Source organism: Periplaneta americana, chromosome 1 (assembly GCF_040183065.1).
Source record: "Periplaneta americana isolate PAMFEO1 chromosome 1, P.americana_PAMFEO1_priV1, whole genome shotgun sequence".
Classification (NCBI taxonomy): domain Eukaryota; kingdom Metazoa; phylum Arthropoda; class Insecta; order Blattodea; family Blattidae; genus Periplaneta; species Periplaneta americana.
The window spans coordinates 185,831,237-185,857,828 of record NC_091117.1 but is presented as its reverse complement, the minus strand read 5'-3'; the positions used below and the strand labels follow the sequence as shown (position 1 = coordinate 185,857,828).

The 26,592-nt window shown below is 36.2% G+C and overlaps 1 protein-coding gene and 1 long non-coding RNA gene across 3 annotated transcripts in view; one reads left to right on the top strand and one right to left on the bottom strand.

Moving 5' to 3' along the window:
- Window positions 1-20,770, bottom strand: part of LOC138705179 (uncharacterized) — a 55,284-nt gene extending 34,514 nt beyond the window's left edge. Inside the window, exon 1 of the long non-coding RNA XR_011333647.1 lies at window positions 20,636-20,770. This is a non-coding gene — a long non-coding RNA (uncharacterized lncRNA). The remainder of the gene's footprint in view (window positions 1-20,635) is intronic.
- Window positions 261-20,967, top strand: LOC138705171 (crustapain-like). Of its 2 annotated transcripts, none has more exons than XM_069833867.1 (7): window positions 261-395; window positions 7,907-8,009; window positions 9,580-9,720; window positions 11,042-11,230; window positions 16,978-17,160; window positions 20,413-20,578; window positions 20,658-20,967. In XM_069833867.1, exons 2-7 carry the CDS (start codon window positions 7,920-7,922, stop codon window positions 20,864-20,866), a joined length of 978 nt encoding a protein of 325 aa, XP_069689968.1. In that variant the 5' UTR covers window positions 261-395; window positions 7,907-7,919; the 3' UTR covers window positions 20,867-20,967. The 2 variants fall into 2 exon arrangements, with proteins under 2 accessions (XP_069689968.1, XP_069689978.1); XM_069833877.1 differs by having other exon boundaries at window positions 319-401.
- Window positions 20,968-26,592: the final 5,625 nt, after the last annotated feature.

Here is a 26,592-nt window from a genome sequence, read left to right as displayed (position 1 = left end):
TGATGTACCGAATTATGTTAGATCTAATCGAGACAGTCCAGTTGTTTTTTAATGCGAATACAGTACATGATTAAGCTTAGATAAAGTGCTTTATCTATAGAAAGAGAAATATCGCAAATATATCAAACGTGTCTGTTGCAAAATATCCAGATTGGAGTGTTACACACTCAGCGGTATGCAATTAATTACTTTTGTATCATTTTATAAGCATCTAGGTGATAGCATCTTATCTATCAGCCCATCAAGTTCAAGTGTTCAGAGATAAGACTTACTGAAGAAATAAATTATGCTCATTGAGGTGTACACGAACTATTCGAGTGCTATAAGTCCTCAAAATTAGTGAAAGGCGCAGCAAGGAACACGTCTGATAGTTGCTAAATCCTTCAATAACTCAGGTACACGTACGTAAGAAACCATATCTTTAAGTAACACACTTTCGCGTTATATACACTGCTCAAAAAAAGTCTAAGGGACAATTATAATTTGTATCACATTTCTTGTGTATTTTATGTTACATTTCTGATTATGACATCAGTGAAATACTTACTCCATAGCGTTGTCATGACAACATTTTGAACAATTGTTTATTTTATATATTTTTTCGATAAACTGGAGAATTATCACGGTAGCTTTGAACCGTACCGTTACGGTTACGACCAAATTTAACTAAATACACAATGTTGCCAACATAAGAACATGACTTTGGTGTGTGGTGTCGTTAGAAGAAGAAATTTGTTTCTTTTTCTCTCTACCACCTTCGTTCTGAACATTACTGAGAGATGGTACCACTATTACTCTCATCTATTTCAATTACCCTGGACCACCAATTTGTTTGGACGACATTTCTACATAGAAGATCAAGACAGATCTTACAAGCGATCTCCAATTACTAACAGTATGGTCATAAAAATTGTGTGTCCATTTTATCTCGAACTAAAATCTCTGTCGCATTTTCTTTTGTTTCATCACGGCCGAATTGGTTTATCTCTTCGGTATCGATGTTTCTAGTCGGTTATGACCCTTATGACAGTTTTTGTTTCGTAATATTGATAAACAATAATATAATTAAAGCGGTGAATAATTTCATGGCCCCTAAAAGTTTTTTTTTTCGTAAAAGGCTAGGTTTTTTTTTTCTCTAGGACACAAATAAAACTGCAACGCGGTCATGATTAGTACTTAACGCTTTGGCGGACATTAACTGGAAATTTAATTTCTGTTATTTAAATGATATTCCGTGAAACACACCTTTTTTCCCTTTATTTCGTTGTCATAACTTACTTTAACATCTTACTACATATGCATTTTCTTTTAATGCATTCAAAACATCGTCGTTGTACTGCATAAACCTTGCACTTGACTAATGGAGTGATTTATTTAAGAATATAGTCGCGAATTTTACTACTACCATTTCGATTGTCTGTTGTTTGACATGGCTCGGTACGGCCCGGTGACTAGTGGTCTGCGAGTAACGTCAACTATCGACATTGCTCTACCGTGCGTATTATCCAGTTGTTTCGATTTTTTAAAATAGATTTTTATCCTTTTGAAAATCTTCATACTTGGTTCTTCAACGTAACATTTTTAAGATATCTTCTTATTTTCATACTGGAATCATACGAAGTTATCTTATTTGATCATGGAACGTCGTCATGTATGTGTATGTGCATGTATTTATTCACACTGCAAATGAGTATATATCCGGTGGCAGTGGTAACTAATTACACTCAATAATAACAATTAATATTAAACACAACTAATAAAAACAATAATTAATAATAATAATAATAATAATAATAATAATAACAAGGAGCATCCTAAATTAAATGAAGCATGATCACTTAAAATAACATTTAAAGTAAATCTAATTTGTATCTTAACCCTAAGTTCGAACTAAGACCCACGAGTGTGACAGGTTCATACCTGCACAAGTACCTTTCGGCACTACACTTATTTCGCTGTCAACTCACTCACTGCACTGATTCTATCCTGATTTCACTAACACTTCTAATCATTTCACTGTTCAAATACTTTGCACAGCTACTTCACTGACACAAACACACTTCACTTACACAATAGACTTCACTGACACTACACACTTCACTGACAAAACACACTTCCTTACTGATAGAATACTTCAAATAATAAGCTATCAATTACACCCTTTAAATAGTGTGTATAATATACTACTGCCCATTAGTAAAGTCCTTAACCCTATTTTTAAATACATTTTTGGTTGTTGGTAAAGCCTTTAGTAAGTCTGCAGGTAAAGCATTCCAGTTCCTGATAGTACGATTGAGAAAAGAAAACTTTCCAGTGTCCGTCCTCTGTCTTCTTTCCCTCAATTTATATGAGTGGTCGTTCCTTGAAGAGTAATTTGGCGGCTGCAACCTATTTTTTATTTCTCTCCAGGCAGGCTCACCTCTGTACGTCATCTCACAACTTCTGAAATTCTCAGAGCTATTGAAATGATAGAAGGTGGTCAAAGCCGGGCTCATTTTGCTCGAGTGTTGAACACATCATGGAGTGTTATTAACCGAGTATGGCTACGTTATCAAGTCACAGGTGAGGTTAAGGAACATCATCAAGGCTAAGAAAGAAAAACAACAGCACGGCAGGATCGATTTCTGGTTCTGCACACCAAGCATCAGTGGATTATCACTGACAGGCAAGTTGTGTCTGTCCTCCTGTACACTGATGGACTTGTTGTAAGTGACCAGACTATAAGAAACCGACTTCATGAACCATCACTCTTCTCTCGACGTCCTCTCAGAGTACCAGTCTTTCGGAGAAACAATCGGGCAGCGAGTCTAACATGGACAGATGAACATGTCAATTGGAGTTATGAATATTGCACTCATGTTATGTTTTCTGATGAGTCTAGATCTGCTTTCACCCCGATGGAAGGCGTATCAGGGTTTGGCGTCAACCTAGGTAAGCAGAAAGACCTCGTCATGTTCAGGAACTCCACAGCTACGAAAGTGATTCAATCATGATGTGGGCAGGCAGGCCCTAATGATGGACAGAACACAACTAGTTTTCCTGGAAGGGACAATGAATCATAATGTGTACTTAAATTCTGTTCTGCAACCAATTGTGAGACCATTTGCTAATGCCCTAAGAGAATATTTCATTCTTATGCATGACAATGCCCGCGCTCATACTGCTCGAGCGGTTTGTGAATGGTTTCAGCAAGAAGAGATTTCTGTACTGCCTTGGCCTGCTCAGTCCCCGGATCTCAATTCCATAAAGCATGCATGAATCAACTTCAGAGGGTTGTAACACCACGTATGGAGAATTTATAAAGAATGTTGGAGACTCTGAGACTTCTTTAATTCAGGCTTGGGATAATCTTCGGCAAGAAGACATTGAACATCTGATTACGTCAACAAAGCATTCGCTAGAGGTTAGCGAATATCCCATAAAAATCCAGCAGCAGCTGGAACTGACAAGTGATGCTAATAGAAAAAAAAAAAAAGTTAGCCCCCACTTTAAGGAATCTTGGATCCGCCACTAACATAAGCTGGTCCAAAGAGGAGCCAAGGGGGGCTTGAGCCGATATGACAACAGTTATATTTACGTTTACAGAGTTATTTTATTTTTATGTAATTAAACCCATAGTTTTATTTCCGCTTTACACTCGTATAATACAGAGTGATTCATAAATACCTGTAAAAATTTTGTGGGTGTAATGTAGAGATAAAAATAAAACTAAAATGTTCTATACAACTTTTCCCGCAAATCCTTACTTTCAGAGTTATGATGCATAGTGCCATATCTTGCCAGGCATAAAAAAACATGGGCCAGTAAAACCTTCGGATATATCACGTTCGCATGCATAGCGACTGCGGTAAATGTTTCTTATTCGTACACCCCACTACAGTTGATTCCGACCTGATAGGACTTCATTTGCTGTACGTAGGCATGCTTAGTTGTATGGCACTGTTGCAGTTCCTACAGTCACCACGTCTCGTAGGTACACATTCATTTTGTCGTTAGTTCAGTAGGCTTCAGTTGTGTACGATAAACTAGATCCTGCAACACCAGTTGCTTGGCCAGCCAGATCACCAGACTACTACCTTTGGGGTCGTCTGAAGGCGCTCGTTTATGCCATTCAGAATTCTGAACGTAGCATAACTACAGGAGTGACATCAAAATAGCTATGAAACAGTTCGGAATGAGTTGAACGGAGTCTGTAAAATTCTAAGATCAGTAAACGAAGTTTTATCAGGTCGAAATGAACTGTACGTAATAGGGATGTACGAATAACAAACACCTAACGATGTCGCTCCTAGGCGAGCATTACACATCCGAAGGCTTTACTGGTACATGTTTTTGATACCTAGCAAGATATGACATTTTGAATCATAACTCTGAAAGTAAGGATTTGCGGGAAAAGTTGTGTAGAACATTTTAGTTTTAGTTTTACCTCTACATTATACCCACAAAATTTTCACAGGTATTTATGAATTACCCTGTTTATGTACGTCAGCAAAACATTCACTAGGGATGAGCGTACGAGCGTACATCCCACGAATACGTAGCAGCAGCCAGGACTGGCGAGTGGCGATAATAGGAAAAAAAAGTTTGGCCTCCACTTTAAGGAATCCTGGATCCGCCACTAACATAGGCGGATCCAGGGAGGGGCTAAGGGGGGCTTAGCCCCCCTTAACCCGATATGAAAAGTTATATATAAGTTTACGGAATTATTTTATTTTCATGAAAAGAAACTCCACAGTTTTATTTCCGCTTTGTATATGTATTTCAGCAAAGCATTCACTAGGGATGAGCGTACATCCCTTGAATACCTAGGAGCAACCCGGACTGGCGAGTGGCGATAATTGAAGAAAAAAAGTTAGTCATCATTCCTTTAAGTTGTCATGGATCCGCCACTGGTGCTCGAGGTCATCACTTCCCGCTTAATTGTTTCAGCCGCAGCCTTCTCTAAGAACTGGGCCATCATTCCGCAAGACCCTGTACTTTGAATGTAGATAATTTAATTATGTAGGTGCTTGAATTTATAGGTACTTCACAATTTATCTGAAAACATGTCAGAGAAGCCTTCGTGTAGATAACTGAATAATAAGAGCGGCGGAACCTATTCTAGTAAATGAGATAATTAATATAAAATGGACTATTACATAAACTCATTAGTAAGTGTTATACTTATTAATATAACCATTCAAAGTTAAATAGAATACATATTATACCATATATTTTAAAGCCATACAAGCATATGACGGCAATTTTGATTGTTTTTGCTTCCTATTCGAGATGAAAATTGTTTTATATTAAATATTTCATAGCTTGTTTTGGGAAAGTCATTGATTGAATTCCCAATATGTTCAGTTAGTTTAAGAGAGCAGTGTATTAAGATAATAAATAATAGAAAGTATTTTAGTTTTGTACTTTAAATGCTCATAAATTTGATCCAAACAAATGTAACTTTTCGTCCTGCAAAATAATTTTACAATGTTACATTTTTTCGGATCAAATTTCTGCGCATTTAAAGAACAAAAGTAAAATTATTTCAATCATATAATAGTATCATCATAACACACTACTCTCTTAAATTGACTGACATATTGGAAATTTAATGAATGACTTTCCAAAAACACGCTATGAAATGTTTAATATAAAACAATTTTTATCTGAAAAAGGAAGAAAAACGAGCAAAATTGTATTATATTCTTTTGTATAACCCTCTGAAATTAATGAATTATTTACGGTTCCCCTTTATAGTTTATTAATTTTTGCTTTGTTCTGGAAACCCAGCTTAAATCACGTAACATTTAAACAAATTCTGATCTTCTTTAAAAATAGCCATTGGTACTGATATTAAGAATTATCTGGTGGGACAAGGGGCATTCCAAAGCACTTCAGCTCAAGTAGGTTTTTGTGCACTCGCTGCGAAATGAGTTGCGTGCCGAACTGAGCCGACACCACCATCCGTCGAACCACATATTCCACTCTAGCCAAGAAGCCCGAATAAGATAACTTTTGTGGAGGTCTGCCGTATCTTATTGTAAATTTATTTAACTCACAACAATGGAATTTTATTCTTCCAACAATAATTCCTTTCTACAATTCGCCTTAAACGCTCTCGTCAACAATTGGATTTTCACTCAACACAGTATTCGTTATAGCACTCCACCGACGACAATGACAATTTACTTGGACTATTACAAACAACAATGAACTATTAATCTTAACTAATATTTACAAAGCACTATTTACAAATCAGAACTATCAGTTCTCAGTTCGCAGTTCTTCTAGCTCAGTCACTCGAGTTCACCGTATCTCGAACCACAGACCTTCAGAGACAGTTCACTGTACTCGAACTCAGGTCCCTCCAACTGCGGTCCACTGCACTCGAACTCAGGCCTTCGGATGCTGAAACAGTTGCGGACGCACACTCGAGCCGAACTCCGGTACACAAGGCTGGCTTGCTTGCTCTGTTCACTGGCTTACTGACTGAACTAATCATGAATGACACACACACTCCTTCGCGTCCGTAATTTATAACCACAGCAACGTAACCGAGAGACTTCGAATTCGCGATTTTTCCACTTCGACGGGCTTCTGGAAGAGTCGGGAAGGTCCATTCTCCCTTACTCCGCATGCACAGTTGCGCGTGCACTCTCCCCTCGTCGCGTGGGCCCTTTCCCCTCTCCTCCCTCCGCCGCGCGCCGCCCCACAGCGTCCGCGAAGCCCGCGCGATATGCTCTTTCGCGGGACGCTGGTCGTGAGTTCGAATCTCACGTCGCTGTCACATTATATTACTTCAAACAACCCGTCAATCTACCCGAGATCTGCCTGAGTGTTATGTCCTGTCAAGGGTGAGGTACTGGGGTGTTCCGGTTCCGCTCTGCACGTTATTATACTGGATGTTCAGTTCAAAGTGTGTCATGGCTCGCTGTATGCCGTGATGTGGCTAGCCGATGAGCCTAGAGAATTCAATCTTCCTACACTTCCACAGAGGCGTATTACCTAGGTGCCAGAGAAGTTGCCTAGCAAGTACGGCGTTCATTCTGAAGAGTATACTTACCGATACGTCCGGTAACGCCGGTAGTGGCAGGAATGTGAACTGTTTGGAAACACGTAGGCTACTGAGGTGAGTTTTTTTCTTGCTGTCGGGATATGGGGAGCGGGTTAAGACGATTACTTACGTATTTGTTGACATTATCTTCGAAGGTCAACATGGACACGGAGCATTTGATTTGTGTTGTAGAATGTTGCCGTTACCGATGATAACAAATACCCTGCGTACGATTTGCCTGCGCAAAATACAGTTCGAAAGAGGTTATGGTAGCATAGAGACCGTACAAACCGCCATCTGTTGCTACGACGTTCAAGTTTTACCGTACACGTTCTTAAGTTCAGATTGAACGCCTTGAATAATAGGCAACTTCTCTGACATAAAAGCTGAAACTCGCTGACTCACAACAGTGACGTCATGACACACTTTGAAATGAACACCCGGTAGTTCGCCTAGAATACGGTGGGCCGATTCAGTGCCCCGCTGACACAAGTGGTTCCCTATTTCCGAAATTTAGATGATGATAAACAGGAATTGTGGTAAGTATTTGTGGAATGAAGAGGAAAAAGGGGAGAACCCCGAAAAAACCCCACAACCTTGGTTTTCCCACAACGAATACAAGTCCCCCATCGCCGGGATTTTACGTCGGGTTCGCAGTCGCCGTAAGCCAGCGTTCTGCTAATAAAATGAGTTCTGAGGAGGCTAAGAGTATGCATAGTTTAAAGTAATAGTGAAATAAGAAGTTATTTATTTTATGAATGGGCTTCTTTCTTTTTCTCTCCTATTACAGAAATTAATCTTGCTGGGCTAGCGACTTCGGACGCTGTGAATAACGGAACATTATGAGTTGACAGTTTTTTCTTCTTACAGATAAAAGCGAGATATGCAGCTGTTCTTGCTGTTTTGCATGATTGCCATGGCGACAAGCCATCTTCATACTCAGCGTGACTTGGAAGAGTGGAAGAACTACAAGGTAGGCAGTTTCATTCATTCATAGTTTTCTGCCCAAGGGCAGGTCCTTCACTGAAAACTCAATATTCACCAATCTTCCCTCTTGTCCACCTTTCACTTAGTCTCCGTATACAATCCCTATATCTTAAAGTTGTTTATTATTTGAAGTCTTTTTCTGTCTCGAACTTTTTTTTTTCGATCACCATTCATGCCAGTGTATCCTCCAGTAGGCAGTTTCTTCTAAGCAAGTGACCCAGCTAATTTCTCTTTCTCTTCCTGATCAGTTTCAGCATTATTATTCCTTCATACACTCTTTCTTATTTTGTTTGTCCATTTTACAGGCTCCATTCTTCTCCATATCCACATTTTAAATTTTATATTTCTAATCGTTTCTTTTCACTTCGTTATATTGCCCATGTTTTTGCCCCATATAATGCCACACTTCACACAAAGTACTTTACTAGTCTCTCCTTACTTCTTTTTCTAAAGGTCCGCAGAAAATGATCCTTTTCCTATTAAAATTTTCCTTTGCCATTGCTATCTTCAGTTTGACTTTCTGGCAGTAGCTCATGTTACTACATCCCAGGCATTTGAAGCTGTCCAGTTGTTAACTACCTCATTTCGAATTCGCATGTTTACCTTCTTTATTTTTCTTCCAATAACCATGGTTTTCGTCTTGTTTGGATTTACCTTCATCCCATATTGCTCACAGCTGTCAATGAACTCAGTTACTCGTAGAATATCCTTTATTATCTTCTCTGTTGCTAACAACGCCATAGGCTATCGTCAGTGTTTAACAGGTTGAAAAGAAGAAACTCTTTAACTGGAAATAGCAAGTCAGCTCACAACCGCCTATACCTCAGTTAGCATAGCGCTCTTACGACGACCCGAGTTCAAATCTCGCCGATGGCATAGTTGTAGGCCTATTTGTGGTGGACAAAGACAAGGATGTAAGGGTGTTTGGAGTCGCCGTCTGCCATGCTCCTCGCGGTTTGTCCTAAGTTGGTGGGCGAGCTCTAGACAACTCATAGTTTTGTATCAGATGTATCGTTGAGCTTCCAAGTCCTTTATTCTACCCCTAACGGAGAAATAACGATTCTCACATACATATAAAACAGTGAGGAAAGGCAGATCAGCGTCATTGACGTTGTATACGGATTTGAAGGCTGGAGAAATGAGCATTGTATGGCGGACATTGGGGCCGGCTTAGCCTGGTAACACAACAGGCACACAACTCATTCCGTCACGGATGCACAAAAAATGTCTTTAGACTGCAGAGGATAGGGATTCTTCATGTCCCGCCCGATAAACATCTGTAATCTGTATACCTCTATGCCTTTATCCTAAGTGACCATTCAGCATTTCATACAGTTTTATAAGTTCCAATTCACCTATCGAACATTTTTATCGATGTTTGTAAATTATAACTCAATACTTTGATACTAATGAATTAAAGATATTATGATAACAGACAAGGAAGGGTAAATATATTAATTTCAAAACCAATTTAAAATAAAGAGTGAACTATAACAACACTATACAAGAGATTTCATCTTAAACAATTCAATTAAATGGTCTAAACTCTATTTCAGATTAAATATGGAAAGAAATACGAATCTGTTGAAGAAGATATTCGGAAAATGTCCGTGTACTTTGAAAACAAAGAGAGAGTGGAAAAACACAACGCTGGTGAACACTCTTACACGCTTGGAATCAATCAGTTTTCGGATATGGTAAGTAATGAGTCCTTTTTACATAACAATACAGACCAGTGTATGTTGACAAAAACGTCGTGAGTTTCATGTATAGCATCCTAAGAAATCGCACTTCAGTTCAGCGATAAAGTGTACACTACTGTCTATGTTTTGAGGGTTATGGAGTGTACTGGTGCCTATGTATTGAATTGTGCTGTGTACTTTTGTCATGTCTTGTGTTTCATGTTTATCATCGAAGGAGGCTACACTCTAGTTCAACTTTGTGGTGTGTACGTACCATTGGTGCCTATGTTTTGGGTTTCAAATATGAGATCTCAAGGGAATTTCACTTCAGAACAGCTTTGTGGTATGTACTGGTGTCTATATCTTGAGTTTTATATGAATAAATCCCCCAAAAAAACTACACCCCTTTTCAGCATTATGGTGTGTGTATGTTGGTGCATATAACTTGAGTTTCATGTGTAGCATATCAAGAAATCTACGGTCCAGCTCAACATTTGTGTGTAACGATGCTTATTTCTTGAACTTCACGTGTACCATATCATTGTAATCAGACTTAAGGCCCATTCACATTGAAAATTAAACATAACCGTAACATAAACACAGAAATTTGCGGCCAGGTTAGCAAATGGGATCATTCACATAAACACTGATATAAACATTACCGTAAGCCGTTAACATGAAAGTCTGGAAACTCCAAGCTTTCATGTTTATGCTTACGTGATTTGCAAACAGTACACAATCGTGGAGCGCTGATGTATACGACAGAATATGAGGAAATGGCGTCGTTGTTATGTTTCCATGGTTACCAAGTATCTTTGCGGTTATGTTTATGTTCCCAACGTGAATGTTCTTGATTTTACCGTAACGTTTACATTTTTAGTTAAACATAATCGTAACATAAACACAGAAGTTACGTTATGTTTAATTTTCATTGTGAATGAGTCTTTAACAGTCCAGCTCTATATTGTAGTGTGTACTGATTCCTATCTTGAATTTCACGTGCAGCATCTGAATCAGACAACAGTCGAGTTGTATATTATTTATTGTTAATTCCCATTTCATGGGTTTTATGTACAGCATCCCAAGAAGACCACACTTCAAATTAGAATTACGGTATGCTAGGACCTATGTCCTGAGCTTTATGTGTCGTATCCAAGGAGGTATATCCCAATTAGTATCACAGTTGCGATTTAGATGCAGAGCAAAGCACCCTCTATTTTATAAATAAGCTGTGCATTGATGCCAATGTTGCAAGCTGTCCAATTTTCTATAAATCACATTTTTATCATTAGTGTGAAGTTTTGTGAACATGATGAAAGGTATGGTTGTCTTGCAGAGCAAGGAGGAGTTCGAGAGCACGATGCTTCTGCGCAACGTGTTCACAAACCAAACAGTAATGTCCGGGAAGCCGTTCGTCAGCGATGGCACCAAGTCGGCTCCAAGCAATTTTGATTGGCGCGACTATGGTGCAGTCACTTACGTGAAGGACCAAGGCTCTTGCGGCTCCTGCTGGACATTCAGCACGGTGAATATGCCTAGTGCAGACGATGCACCAACCGAAACTACTCCTATTAAGAAAATTATATAATAAAATAAATATGAGCACTGTAATTACTTCTAGCGTTTTGTACTATAATTATTATAGAAATAAATTTTACTTTCATATTCCTAAAAAGTAAGAACATAAAGTTGTAAGATTCTAAAGAATGGAAGAATTTAGAAATAGACCTATACAGTTCCAGGTTTCTTCATATCTGTGTGTTTTTATTAGTATTGTGGGATTTAGTCGATTAATCGATCAATTTCTGTTGTAAGGTTAATCGATCAAAATATTTAATCGAATAATCGAGTCGATCAAAATTAATCGGGTGTAGTTGATATTATTTTGTTAATACAAACTCATGCTTCAAATTCCTACAATATTTCTATCTCGGAAATTGCTTACTTAAAAGCACAATAGTACTGTTATTTTCTAACTGTAAACCAGGTAGTGTAGAGAAAATATTGCACAAACACTTCAGAAAGAGATGGAGATATGAGGACACTGACCTAGTCTACCTCTATTGAAAATTGGAACACAATGGGAAACCCTTATTAAGTTGTATGGTTTCCCAAGAAAACTTCCACCTTGTGGTAAGCTAATCTTCCTAGCATATGAAACACATACTTTTCTGGGATTCGTCCCCCTCATCCCTTATAAAATAGCCATGTCTACACGGTGTTCAAGTGAGAGCGTAACTACCCTCTTCTCTTTCTAAAATCTGGTAATTCGATTACAATAGGGGCCAGTCTTCTGTTTCGACCGCTATACTTTTGCAGGAGTTGCAGTTACTGTACTGAGTTTGTATATAAAGGTTGTGTGTTTAGTTTGATAAAGAAAAAAAATCAGTTTTCTCTGGTTTGTGAAAAGTGTAAACTCCATTATATCATGTGAGAATCTGAGAGGTAAACTCGGTGAAACGTTTGGATTTAAATTGAACGATCGTGGAGAAGTGCTTGACAGAAAAAAAAGTTGTTTCGTGTTTAGTGATGCAGAAAACATTGTTACTAAACGTAGAGCGACACTTAATTCGGAGCATATGACTGCACTCACATGTTTAAAATCACGAATGAAGCAATATTAGCTAGGTGAGTCTTCATACTTTTTGTTATTTATGTTTGTCTCAAAAATTCCCGGAGAAATTGACACAATAAATTATAAGCATCATAATAAATATGTTAGTAAGTAATTAAAATAGTTGTTTTGTAATATAACGATACAATATATACAGATATACAACATTTAATACTTATGCTTATCACCGAACACAAGTTAAATTTAAAAATAATTGTGCATTACACTATACTGCGTGTTCAGTTCAAAGTGTGTCATGGCTCGCTGTATGCCGTCAAGTGGCTAGTCGATGAGCCTAGAGGATTCAATCTTTACACTTCCAAAGAGGCGTATTACGTATGTGCCAGAGAAGTTGCCTAGCAAGTACGGCGTTCATTCTGAAGAGTACTTACCGATACGTACGGTAACACCTGTCGTGGCAGGAATGTGAACTGTTTGGAAACACGTACAGAGGTGAGTTTTTTTTCTTACTGTCGGGATATGTGGAAATGGTTAAGACGATTACTTACGTATTTGTTGACATTAACTTCGACGGTCAACATGGACACGGAGCATTTGATTTGTATTGTGGAATGTTGCCGTACGCAACCGAGATAACAAATATCCTGCTTATGACTTGTCCGCGCAAAATAGTTCGAAAGAGGTTATGGTAGCACACAGATTTTACAGACCGCCATCTGTTGCTACGACGTTCAAGTTATATCGTACACGTTCTCAAGTTCAGATTGAACGCCTTGATTAATAGACAACTTCTCTGACATAAAAACTGAAACTCGCTTCAAATCGATGACTCACAACAGTGACGTCATGACACACTTTGAAATGAACACCCAGTATTAAAACATTTTTCATCTCGATCAATACTCGATTAAACGATTAAATTCAAGTAAATAGTTTCTATGCATGTCATCTATCAGTATAGAATCTGAACTGCGCGGCAGATTTTCTACATGATCAGTATCTTCGAGTCAAAACAAGAGACATCATTAATTATATTGAAGATTACTGGGCTTTTATTACGACATAACAAGGAATTTCAGTTTACTATAATTCGATTGTAAATGTTTTACACTTGAATATTTTCTCATATATGATGTAACATATTTAACGATGTAGATCATGTGCTTCCACAAGTTGGTAAGCGGCAAACTTTTGTTTTTCAGGTTAGATGGGTTTCAAAGCGGGAGAAATATTGAGAAAAAATGGAAATTACCTTTAAAACTTATCGGTGCTCAAAATATTTACCGGTTTCCGAGTTCAGCGAGTCAAAATTCAAGACTCAACCAAATGCATGTAGGCTAGTTTAAAATAAAACACAAATTTGTGTAAATTAATAAGCACGAATACTTCAGCAAAGTTATAAAGAATTAATAAAAGTCGTCCCTACTAATTATAAAATTCACTATTGACATTTGGTCCACAAACCACCCACAATCACTTCTCCAACGTCACTCTGTAACAAGCCGACTTGAGTTGCAGAGATCATCCTTAATATCAGCTATGTCGACCTGTATAATCATGCTGATGACGGGTAAGGGTAGGTATACGTTGGAGCAACGATAAACGATAAAAGAAACCATCTAGCGATGCTTTGGTTTTATCAAAGAATCAAGTGTTCATATTGGAGCAACGAGGATGCGGGAAACGAACATTTTGATTTATCAGTAGAAGATATTTTATACATCCACTTAATGAAAGAAGATATATAGGAAATATCAGCTGCAAAGTTCAAGGTTAATATAACTTAAATACTTACAAAATTAAACCCGTTTCTCATCCCAAAGATAGTATAAATTCGTTGTGCTGTGATTGATTCTTGTGATCACATAACATATGACCAATAAATATACAACTGATCAATTTGCCAGTATCTACAATAATTAATTTAATATGCCGAAATAATAATAAATCGATTAATATTCGGATATATTGATAACCACCGGTAATTATACAGATTAATATTATCTTAATCAGAGATCATATAGCTAAACGATAAGAGCGACGAAAATGGAACTTTTCTTTTTCATCGCTTTTATCGTTACTCCAATATGCACACCTCAATAACAATGCATGCTTCAATTCTCTCTGATATAGCATCGCTGCTTCTTTTATCGTTTATCGTCGCTCCAACGTGTACGTACCCTAAGACAGATATAAGGAACTTAATTTCCGGATATGAAGTACCGGGTGTTTCAAAATGACTACCGGTGTTTTAAGGCTTTGTAGTATTTATTAAATTTAACGTACAATTATAAATAATACACCAAATGAAAGAGTAACTCAAACAGTAAGTGCTCAATGTAAGCACCATTCGTCACACGGCACACATCGAGTCGATAAGCGAGTTCTTCCCAAACCTTGATCAGTGTGTCTGGAGTAATTGTTGCAACAACTGCTTCAATCCTCTGTCTTAAGTCTGGTAGGTCAGCTGGTAGCGGAGGTACATACACACGATCCTTTATGAATCCCCAAAGTTAAAAATCGCATGGCGTAACATCTGGTGAACGTGGAGGCCATGCGAAACAAGCTCTGTCATTCGGACCCTTTCGGCCAATCCAGCGGTCGGGTAAAACACCGTTTAGCCAATCGCGTACTTCCATATGCGTCTCCTTAAAATTCTCCACACAGTCGTCGCTGGAATTGCTAATTCACGACTAGCCTTCCGAACAGATTTCTTGGGACTACGCGTGAAAGACCATCTCACTCGTTCAACGCGCTTTCTAACGGCAGACAGAGGAAACAGTGCATGCGCGTACAAAACTGTTTAAATTGCTCTTTCATTTCATGTATTATTTATAACTGTACGTTAAATGTAATAAATACTACAAAGCCTTAAAACCCCCATATTCATTTTGAAAAACCCGGTATTTTATTTCTTTGCTTGTATGCGTTGAAACAAAAACCTGAAAGCTGTATTAATTAGTCCTAAAAGTTTGCTATATTGCAATATTTTTAGTTTTCATTTTATTTGTGGGGAAATAATTTAAATACTAATTAAATCGACAGTGCACTAATTATTATATAACAATGAATATATTTTACAAATCGGTATGTTCGGAAAGATAAGAGCTTTAAAGTGAGGTATTGTTGAAATTTGTATTATGAAGAGTTAGGCAGTTATGGCCGTATAAAGAACGTAATTTTCTTAATATACGGTAAATTTGGTGAATTTTTGTAAGAAAACTATTAGACTTAGGGTTGTCATATTTCGCAAAAATACCCATCTCTCTCTATTCCAATTTTTCCGTCCAGTTTCACATGGACTCGCTCATAATCTATGAAGACGTACAGAGAATATATATATATATATATATATATATATATATATATATATCGGAAGCTTTTATGAAAATTACAAAATAGGCAAATGGTGCTTTTCATGCGCACTCGTAACTATGACGTAACCACGATATTTAGTTTAGTTCAGATCTCTGAAAGACAAAAAAGTAACGGTAGATTGTACTAGATTATATGACCTTAGTATAGTAACCATTTAAGGGTATATGTATGTGAACGACCACAAATATTATCAGAAAATGCAGGCTCTAAATTTCTAAAATGTTATAAGAAAATGAACTTACAATGGACAAAAATTACAAGGTACACCAACAAGACTTATTAGAACTTAAATATCTGATAAAAGTATAAAAAAAGATTACTAATAATATTTTTCAAACCAGTTTTATCAAAGTATGAAAAAAATAAAAACTGCAGTTACATCATTTGTTAAGCATAACATTGTTATGGTCTCTCCGACATTTTTAATATTTTTCCTGTATGTAATAAACACTTATTTCTGAAAAGTGGACTACTCTCAGACATGTAGAGTTGTTTATTTTAATACAATTAATTTTTTATATGTCCTATATAAAATATATTAACATTTACATAATGTTTTATGACTTGATATTTCTATTTTGAAAGAAATGGGCATTATTGTAGTCTACCTTTTGCATAAATTTATGTTAAATCAGTGTACAAAATTTCAGAATTCTATCTCTGATGGTTGTGGAGTTAAGAAATAATATGTGTGAAAATTTTCAAATTTTGGAAAATTGAATTTAAAATAAAAAGTGAATTCTAAAAAATACTACTAGTAACGTTTTTATACTTTTAACAGATATTTAAGTTCTAATAAGTTTTGTTGTGGTACCTTGTAATTTTTGTCCAATTGTGAGTTCATTTCCTTATAAAATTTTAGAAACTTAGAACCTGCATTTTCTGACAATATTTGTGGTTGTTCACGTACATAATACCCTTAATGTCTGAAGACCTTGGTTCGTTCGCAACTTCATGAAAATTCATCATATGCCAATGTAAGGCTCGAAATTTCTGTTTTTCGAGAGAAGTGATGCACACACACATGATTAGAAATACAAATACTACATTGTGCTTCTGTTGTGGCATGGACTTCATAAACAATATAGGGCAATTTCGATTGACAAAATCTGAAAACTTTACCGTATCTCTAATTTCTTTCCTCGTCGCCCGTTTTTAACGATCTTCTCCAGAATCGATCGCAGAAATATAAATAAATTACTTTCTTTTGTAAGTAATATGATATATTTTAAGAGAGATGAACATATGCATGATTTGCGATGATCTTTTGCTTTCATGACTGTCTTCAATTTGTTACTGCTTGTTATGTGCCATTCCAGGCTGCGGCCATTGAGAGTCAGTTGTTCATCAGATATAATTACCTTGTGGCGTTAAGCGAGCAGAATCTCTTGGACTGTTCAAATGGCGGCAATTGTGATTACGGGTATCCTGCCAGAGCAATGAACTACGTTATCAGTAACGGAGGAATCGACACCGAAGATTACTACCCCTACCAAGGAACGGTGAGTGGCACCAGGAGATCAGAACTACATTTAAGAAATATAGGAACAGGTAAATTCCTTTTAATTGCAGAGGATATTCAGAATACATACAATATTAAATCAATGGTAGATTGAAAAATGTGTTTAAAATATGAATCGGTGAAAATAACGAAAAAGTAATTAAAAATGGAAATTTAGTTTTTAATTCTAAAAAATGAAGTAATGTTTCAGTTTTTTAAATGTGTGCTTATTTTGGAACCAGCGCGTGCATGGAACTGGTGATTCAAAGACATGCATAAACCTTCAACAACAAAAAAGTATGGTGATGATGTTGATATCAAGAAAGATGAGTATCTCAACATGTTGCTAAGAAATTAGGAACTGCTTTGAAGACATCACAAAGGAATGGAAAGTGAAAGATGTAACAAAGTTGCTCTTCTGATACATGATATCCTAACAAATTATGCTTGATTAGATCCCACCTATTACGAGGCGCGTCCGTAAAGTAACTTTCCCTCTCGTCCCACAGCTAGCAAACTATATGTTACGCGAAGTGACGCGTGTACGTGATAGAGTAATGTCCTGGCATGGCGCATGCGCTAGCGGAACTTCCCGAGTGCTCTCAGTAGCTTCGTTGCATTGGTTGAAGATGGACGCTCCTATTCCAGCTCCCGCCGTGTGTGAAGTGCGATCAGTGATAAAGTTTTTGAATGCACAGGGCTTAGCGCCGGTTGAAATTGATGGGCCTAACGTCATGAGCAAGCAGATGGTGCGTTGCTCCACAAGATCGTTAGTGATGATGGTTGGCCTCCCACTGTGCTCCTCGTCGTGCACATTTTGGTGTCCTGCTGAAAATTGTCTACAGCAGCAACGCACCATCTGCTTGCCCATAGACCTGGCACAGCTGACGATCAATTTCTATGGCGCTATGCCCTGTGCATTCAAAAACTTTATCACTGACCGCACTTCACACGCGGCGGGAGCTGGAATAGGAACGTCCATCTTTAACCAATGAAACGAAGCTACTGAGAGCACTCGGGAAGTTCCGCTAGCGCATGCGCCGTGCCAGGACATTACTCTATCACGCACATGCAGTCGCTTCGCGCAACATATGGTTTGCTAGCTGTGGGACGAGTGGGAAAGTTACTTTATGGGCGCGCCTCGTATCACAAAATGCTTGTCTAGGTAGTTTGTCTTCACCCTTTAGACTCTTGACGAAACGAATGAACTGCGCTATGTAACGATTCATACAGGGACATCATTTTATTTTTACTAACATTTTTAATATTAACTTGCCTATACCTCTGGATCAACGCCGTTTGCTACCCCTTCCACGACTGGAGTTCGATGATACTGGCGTAATATACAAACAAATCACTTTACTAGGTATAGGAGGAAAGAAAAGTAGTTCATCCATTTACGTAAACTAGGAAATATTGCGCTTTTGAGTTTGATCATTTTCGTTAGGTTTTTGTTTAATCAAAATAGGGCTACAGTACAGTATTAACAATGAGTGTTTTTACTCATGAACTGAGCTGTCCATGTGGACGTATTCATTATGCAGTGTATATTATACTGTCTACAGCACATTAGCGTACAAAATAGAGAACGAAGTTAAATTGAAAAATAATCATAATATGGATATTTAAACACTTTTTTTTTAAATGGTGCCCGTTCATTTCGATACAGTCTTCAGTTCTAATGTGCATATTATCGCACTATGGACTATTGTACCTAATCCCAATTACCAGTTTCGTTCTTCGTACTAGTAACTCATGTTGAAATAATTCTGTACCTACTCTATAAAAGAGTACCTTACGTACTGTAAATTCGATCCGAAAAAATAAAATTACCCAGACATACTATCTACTACACTCCGTGTCAGACCAGTAAGTTACTGTGTACTTGAAATAGGGAACTATGTTGCTCATGTAACAATAGCTCTTGGAAGAAATATTTAAAGGACCTTTGTATTTTGCAACTCAGCAGGTACAGAATTATAAGCTTTAAATCACAACCGCGTCTTGATTGACAGTTACCGCTTGTCGCTGGGCTCGTGCAAACGTATTACTGTCCTGTTTGAAAGTGTCGATTGCCAATCTATTCGCTGTTGTAGTTTGTGTAAATATTGCGTGTTTTTTGTATGCAATTAGTTTTTAGTTTAGTTTAGTTCAGCTTCAAATCGCTGTGCAAGAATAAGTCAGTGTAGTGCCTTCAATTAGTTTGCTCTTTCTTGTCGTACTGAAACAATGGACAAGTCGCCAGAATGCTTAAAAAGTTGCGAACCCGGAAAAGAATATTGGGTTCCGACGAAAGAACTATGGTACTAAACATGTATTTGTACTTCCGTGACGCGTCACCCCAGATGACTTCATTTTCTTCTGTAGTTTAGTATAATAATCTAATAATAGCTTGGGCTATTGAACGACAAACGTTTTAATTACTTGTAGTCGAGGGAAGGAGGAGAGAAAAGTCGTGGGGTGACAACATACCCCAGGTGAGCAGTAATGAATCCAAAATAGGGTGAGCAGTCCAGAGTTAAATTGTGTGCGTGATGTAAAAGAAAACATTTTTAGAATGGATAGTATACACAAGGAGTCAGTACGCTCTGCCGTACTTGCCCTCCCCCACACTCCTGCACAATTATTGTTACTGATTGTTTGGCTGTGGCTGTGGTGTGAGGGTTTGTTGTCTCATAAAGTCTGCAGTAACTTGCTGGTCTGACGCGGAGTATATCCGTCCAAGTGGTTTTGTCGCAGGGTCGTAGAAAGGAAGGAAATCACGTGACAGTTAATTACTTAACGAGACCCTTTCATTTAAGTTATTTTAAACAGTTGTATGGGTATAATATTACATAGACGTCTAATTCCTAACAGAAATTAATGTTCTCAGAAAAGAGCTAAGACAGCCCAGCCACTAGCTGGCGAATAAAAGCTGGTGGGGGAAACCGGGATACGACGTAGGCAAATGGACGACAGTACCTGTGCGAAAATGATTCAATATTGAAATCTCTTTCGTCACTGGAAAACGCGAACATATTTTTGGAACATACTGTTTACTATGACCGTAGGCTACTATGACTGTATATGCGGTCTTGGATCTGTGTGGAGGACGGTTGAACTTCATTAGTAGAAGGGGTGGGAGTGAAGTACATTAAAAAACTCCGGTACAATAAAAATTGAAGTAAAAATAAAATGATGTTCCTGTACTAATCAAGTTTCAAATCATTTACTAGAGGAGACCTACTGATGCACAGTTAATGGTACATTTCAGCAATTATCTTGTCGGTACAATCCATCCTACTCGGGGGGAAGCATCTCAAACTACTACCAAGTACAGTTCGGCAACGAAGCTGCCCTGCAGGAAGCGATTGCAAATTATGGTCCGGCCAGTATATGCTTCCAGGCGGACTATAACACGTTCGCACAATACAGCTCAGGTACAACATGTCATTTTACTTTCCACAACACATGAATTTCTTTATAGATTTACTTACTTGTTTCATTATTTGTCTCCAGGAGTATACTACGAAAGTAACTGTGGAAACTCGTTGGCTCACTGCGTGGCTATCATTGGATATGGCACTGATCCCTACACTAATGAAGATTACTGGCTGATTAAGAACTCCTGGGGCACGTGGTGGGGAGAACAAGGTTACGTGCGCTTCGCTCGCAACAGGAACAATGCCTGTGGAATTGCCAGCTACCCACTTATTCCGATAGTGTAAATCAGGAGAAGGAAGATTCTGGCAAATCTGTGTCAATTTCAAACTGTAAAATGATGGTATATTGTATTGTGTTACTTTAAAATAAAATAATTGGAAAGCCACACCGAAATATCACTTCGAGATTTTAGAAAAACAAACGAATTTCTTGGAAGTTATTTAACTGCAAAGGATTCCAGGTTAAGAAAAATGCATTGGACATATGGGACTATTCCATCAAATGAGAAGTCACTATTTATGAGTCTTTTCTTGAATATTGGAATTTAATTACTTCCTTTTAATTCAAAAAACAAAATTTCATTAGAATTTTTGCAATTTCATATGCTAAAATATTGTTACAACTGTATCTAAGAATATCTACAAACCTACCATTCCATATTACCTCTAAAAGTACCAGCTAAAAGAGCTTGATGTAATCGGACTTCTGGTTGAAGCAAGAGGTACCGCTACTCTCTTCATGAAAGATGTAAGAGGCTTGGAATACTTACATCTATTATTCCGATTGTAACTTCAGCTGCATTGAAAGGATCAATTGCTCTCCTGAAGCATCACCTATATTCGAAATGAAACCAAGTTCATTAGCATTCTTTACTTTTTTGTAACACTTGCCTCTCTAAAACTAGGTATATTTCCATCAATCACAAAATGTATTTGCAGCTATGTACTTGTAGGAGTTTCATTGTCAAAACAAAATTAATGGTTCACTGAACTTGTAAACATTTCTATGGTTAAGTACTCTTGTCCCTTGTTGCAGCTCACGAATAGTGAGAAGATTTCTAAATTATATATCATGTACCGGTATTTAATTTGCAAATAATGGAGTAACAATGGCCTTCCGCTCTCTTGCCAAATGATCCTGCTGAGGAATGTAAAAAACAAGTAGGGGTGATTCAGTTGAGGCTAAGATTTCACACTATTAAAACACGTATCTACTATAATATAGTCTGCATCTATTACAAATTATAGAAAATTTAACTGTCAGCAAAACAACAAAGGCATTAGGCAAATAATTTAAGTTTTTGTTTGATTATAGTATGAAGTTAACAACAGAAAACGTGTGCTGCACATAGCCTAACCTTAGGCCTAAATCTGTATTACAAGCACTTCTTGACCTAATAAAATATCTTGTACCTATTTGAAACAGTTATGCATTATTATTATTATTATTATTATTATTATTATTAGACCGTGGAACATTATGCAATAAAAATTAGAAAATATGCATGCAACTATACAGTGAAAACTATTCAAATATGCGATAAAAATTGAAGTACATATATGCAGTAAAAATACACTTGAGGTTTATTTAGTTTAATAATAATAATAATAATAATAATAATAATAATAATAATAATAATTTTAGACTACAGGACCATAAGAGAAATGAAGATATACGTCAAGAACTGGATATCGAGAGTATAATAACTATAATTGAAAAATATAGAAATAATTGGTAGGACTATATAACAAGAATGCCCAACGACAGGATACCTTTTAGAACATGGTGGTACAGACCTACACGAAGAAGACGAGTGGGAAGACCAAAGAGACGTTGGAGAGACCAGTTTGACGGATAAAATTCTGGAGGTGGAACAGGCCATCGGCCTAAACCTTGAAGTTATTGATGATGATGATGATGATGATGATGATGATATCATATATGAAAATACCATAAAATAATAATTGTCATCTAGTCATCATTTTTTTCCTTTTTCTTCATATGTATTGAATTGTACAAAAATATTTCATAACATTTTAAATTTTTAAATATTTGTTTTAAACTTCCTTTGCTTTTATGTATGAAATGCTTAACTTACTTTATTTTTCCAATAATAATAATAATAATAATAATAATAATAATAATAATAATAATAATACATTGTAGATTACATTCACACTCTCCCACTAAGCGCAAGATGTACGTAGACAAAGAAATAATGATAACGGACATTTTTACGAAATTGGTGCCCACTTAAACGTTCTATGTTAAATTATATACAGGGCTTTCTTTTCAAAACTTCTCAGTTTAAATAGCTAATTATTTAGATTGAATTCAATTTAAATAAAAAACACGTCAATTTAGGTATTGAGGGGAAAGTTTGAAACCAAGCTTAATTGCATTTTAGATTCACTCCCACCCCTAGCCACCCCTTTAGAAAATTCAAATGGCACTCCTATATTTTTATACTTCTTAAAGCCAATATGAAAGAGCGAGCATTCAATTATTTAAACACCTCATTCATTTATTTCACATCTTTTGTTTTACATCGTTGCCTGGCAACCTCGATTGTTGTTACTGTTGATTAGAGCTGAAGCTACATTGAACATTTCTTGTAATAGTTGTGTTCGTGTATTAAATTATTGTAAAATAGTGTATACCCTTCAAGAGAGAACAGAAATCATATTTATTTATGGAGCTGAAAACCGTTGTGCTCGTAGAACTGCTAGAGCTTTCAACGAGAGGCATCCTTACATTACGCACACCATACTCACATCGAAATTCTCTTTGAACTCGTTAAACACTCTCATATTTCCAGCATAACAAAGAACAAATTGTACCTGCTGTCGATTTGTAGTAGCCACTTTAAATCATCTACGACTTTCATTTCACATTAACCATTGTTGATTTTCATTCTTACCATGTATGGAAACTCCCATCTTTTAAGCATAATAGCCTATTACTATCATAATAATTTTATAATAATAAATTAATATTATTCATACTAAAACGGATTAGCCTGTATGACGTTAATGAGTATTGTTCACAATCTATAGTTAAGATATGTGTCACCAGAGGATACATTAACATTATATTATGTTAAACAGTTCCTTTTATCCACATCATCAGATTTTAGCAACACCATATGCTGGAGACGGCAAGATTATAAATTTAGAGTAGCGACACATACTTTGACGAGTAGATGAAAAGGATTTTTTTTTTTTTTTTGCTAAGATACTGCTGTTGTGATTGGAGTTTGTGATGTGTTCTGCAAAACCAGAAGAAAGCGCAGAATCTTCACTAGACTTTGGGCAATGAAGAATAATACTTCGAAACTATCAGCCAGGTAATTTTCTAAAAATTAACACAGTGAAGAAATTGAAAAAATAATCAGTGATATATGTGTTAAAAGTGTACATAGGACAATGAAGATAAAATAAATACTATTCAAAATAAAAAGCTATTAAAGAAACACTTATTTCGAAATATGGACATTGTTAGTTTCATATTGTTTTGTTGTCATAGAAATACTTGTAATTAGAGTTAAATTATCTCAAAATAATATGCATCCTAGTGTGATATAACATTCCAAATTCGTTTGACCTCAGAATCAAGCAGGTTTGTGTGTTACTACATTTTTATAATACCATAAAGTAAAGTGGGTATTTTCCAAACAGTTGAAACTGCGTAAAGGGGTCCTTTCATGAATTCTATGAAATAAATAGATTAACACTTGAAAAACCCATGCGATAAAGTAAAATTCAAGTTAAATATAACATGTAGAAATTGCTGTGAAATTTGATTAAACAACAAAAATGTACAACTTTGATTTATTAACTTACTAGTATTTACACCCTACTAATCTAGTGTAATATTGGTGGCATTAATAATGCTAATACCTTCAGAAATTGAAGTTAAAAATTAGGGTCTGACATATTTGATACATAATTAGTCTGAATATAACATATTTTTCTTTCCCATTAGAATTTGATTAACATTACCCATTTTTTCTTTCACGTATTCTTCCATGCCAAGCCCCTACAGTCTCGGCTGCGCGAAACGAGGAAACCGGGGCAAATTGAACGCTGCGCTTGCCGCCATATTGTTGGAGAGCAGACAAATAATAGCAGTGCGTAAATCACGCAATTTAATGCTGTGATGATCTAAAATTGACATATTATGGCCATTTTCGACGTTTAACGTAAAATTAGGACGAAATAAACATATTCAAAGTTTCATTGATATGTGTTAGAACATTAAAGAAAAGAAAATACGTATGCAGCAATTTATAGAAAACATACTGATACATCCATAAATAGGCTTACACAATACACATTATAGATTGTATAATTTTACGATAATCAGCAAATTGTTAGGTTTCAGAGAATCTAAAATTATATTAACATATTAACTCTTAGATCACAAGACATAAATATATGCACCTTGATTACACAAGTTCTTGTTATAATCAAATCCCTAAGTAAAATAAATATGCGATAATCAGTATAGACTTGTTGTTAAGTTTTAGAGAATCAAAAATAAATTATATTACCGGTACTTTTAGACCACAGGACATAGGTAATCTGGCAAAATATAATATGCGAAGGTAGCCAAATTACATTGAATTCATTCTTCAATTAATAAAGGGAATGCTATCAATTATAAAAAGTATCGGTACCTAATACATTGCAAACAATAGGTAACGTGAAGACCTAAAAACTAAACAATCACTTTATGCAAGATAAAAAAAACCACATACTTTTTATGTATGGATTTTTTACATATTGTATTTTTATTTTAAATAAATAAAATATATATATTATCATTGCTTACGGAGTGATGGTACATAATTTTTATGCACATATGCAATATCAATAAGATGCCATTCCTTGCTTTTGTTAATAAAATATATCCGGCAAAATGTAAAAGAGTTATTTATAGGTGAACTCTGAATCATAAATTCACAAAGGAGGCTTAGCTATTAGAGCTATTTATTTATTTATTATCTGTATATTTATTTATCCATATATGGATCTTGAATGAAAGTTTATTATCTTGCAGATAAATTCACTTACATAATAAAAACAAAAAGTTATCTTTACACTAATGTTTTAACATCTGATGTATAAGTCTAAATAATTCACTCAGTGGGATTTCTCTACAGTCTGATATACCTGTACTAACAATTAAGTATTCTTTATTGTCGTAAACTACTGATTGATTTTTAATGATATTGATATTGTAACAACAGAGATAATATTATATCGTACCTTTTGCAAATAGCTTGGAAAATTAAACAGGGATGGTATTATCTCCGCGCTCTCATGGTTAACATTCGGCAGGTCTTTGAGCGGCCTCATGCGTTCGGCAGGTCTTTGAAATTTAATTGTATTATTGTTTTCAATTTCTTGTGTCGCCGCTCCAATCACTCGCCTCAATTTCAATAATGCAACCAATAAGCTGCTTCAATTACGAGTATTATTAAATGACACTTACTTGTCTAATCCACGTAGACTAAACCCGAGGTTGCAATGTCTTGTGCTGAGGACGAACATTAAGGTATGTGATTAAAAATTATTATTAAAAAGTTATTATTAAGAGTTAAGAAAGCCAACGTACTCGTATATGAAATAATAATAATAATAATAATAATAATAATAATAATAATAATAATAATAGCCATTTAACAATATAACAAACTAGTGCTTATTCTTATCGAGAAAGTAGACGTGACAACGTGACGCTTAGAGTGAAACCTACAGAGCAACAATCGGTCGGCAAAATTATTTTTTTTAAACCACACCGCACGTTATTGTATGATGCCGACATGTTAAGCATGAGTCCGCGGCGATAATATATCATCTTTCAAAATTATATTGCCATTACTTTCACACTATTCACTAAAAACACCCGAGACAAAACAAAGGACAAGTATGACAATCGTGTTTACTGCTCTATTTCTACCAGTAGCATGGCGGCGTAAACATGCGCAGACTGGTTTCAATTTTGG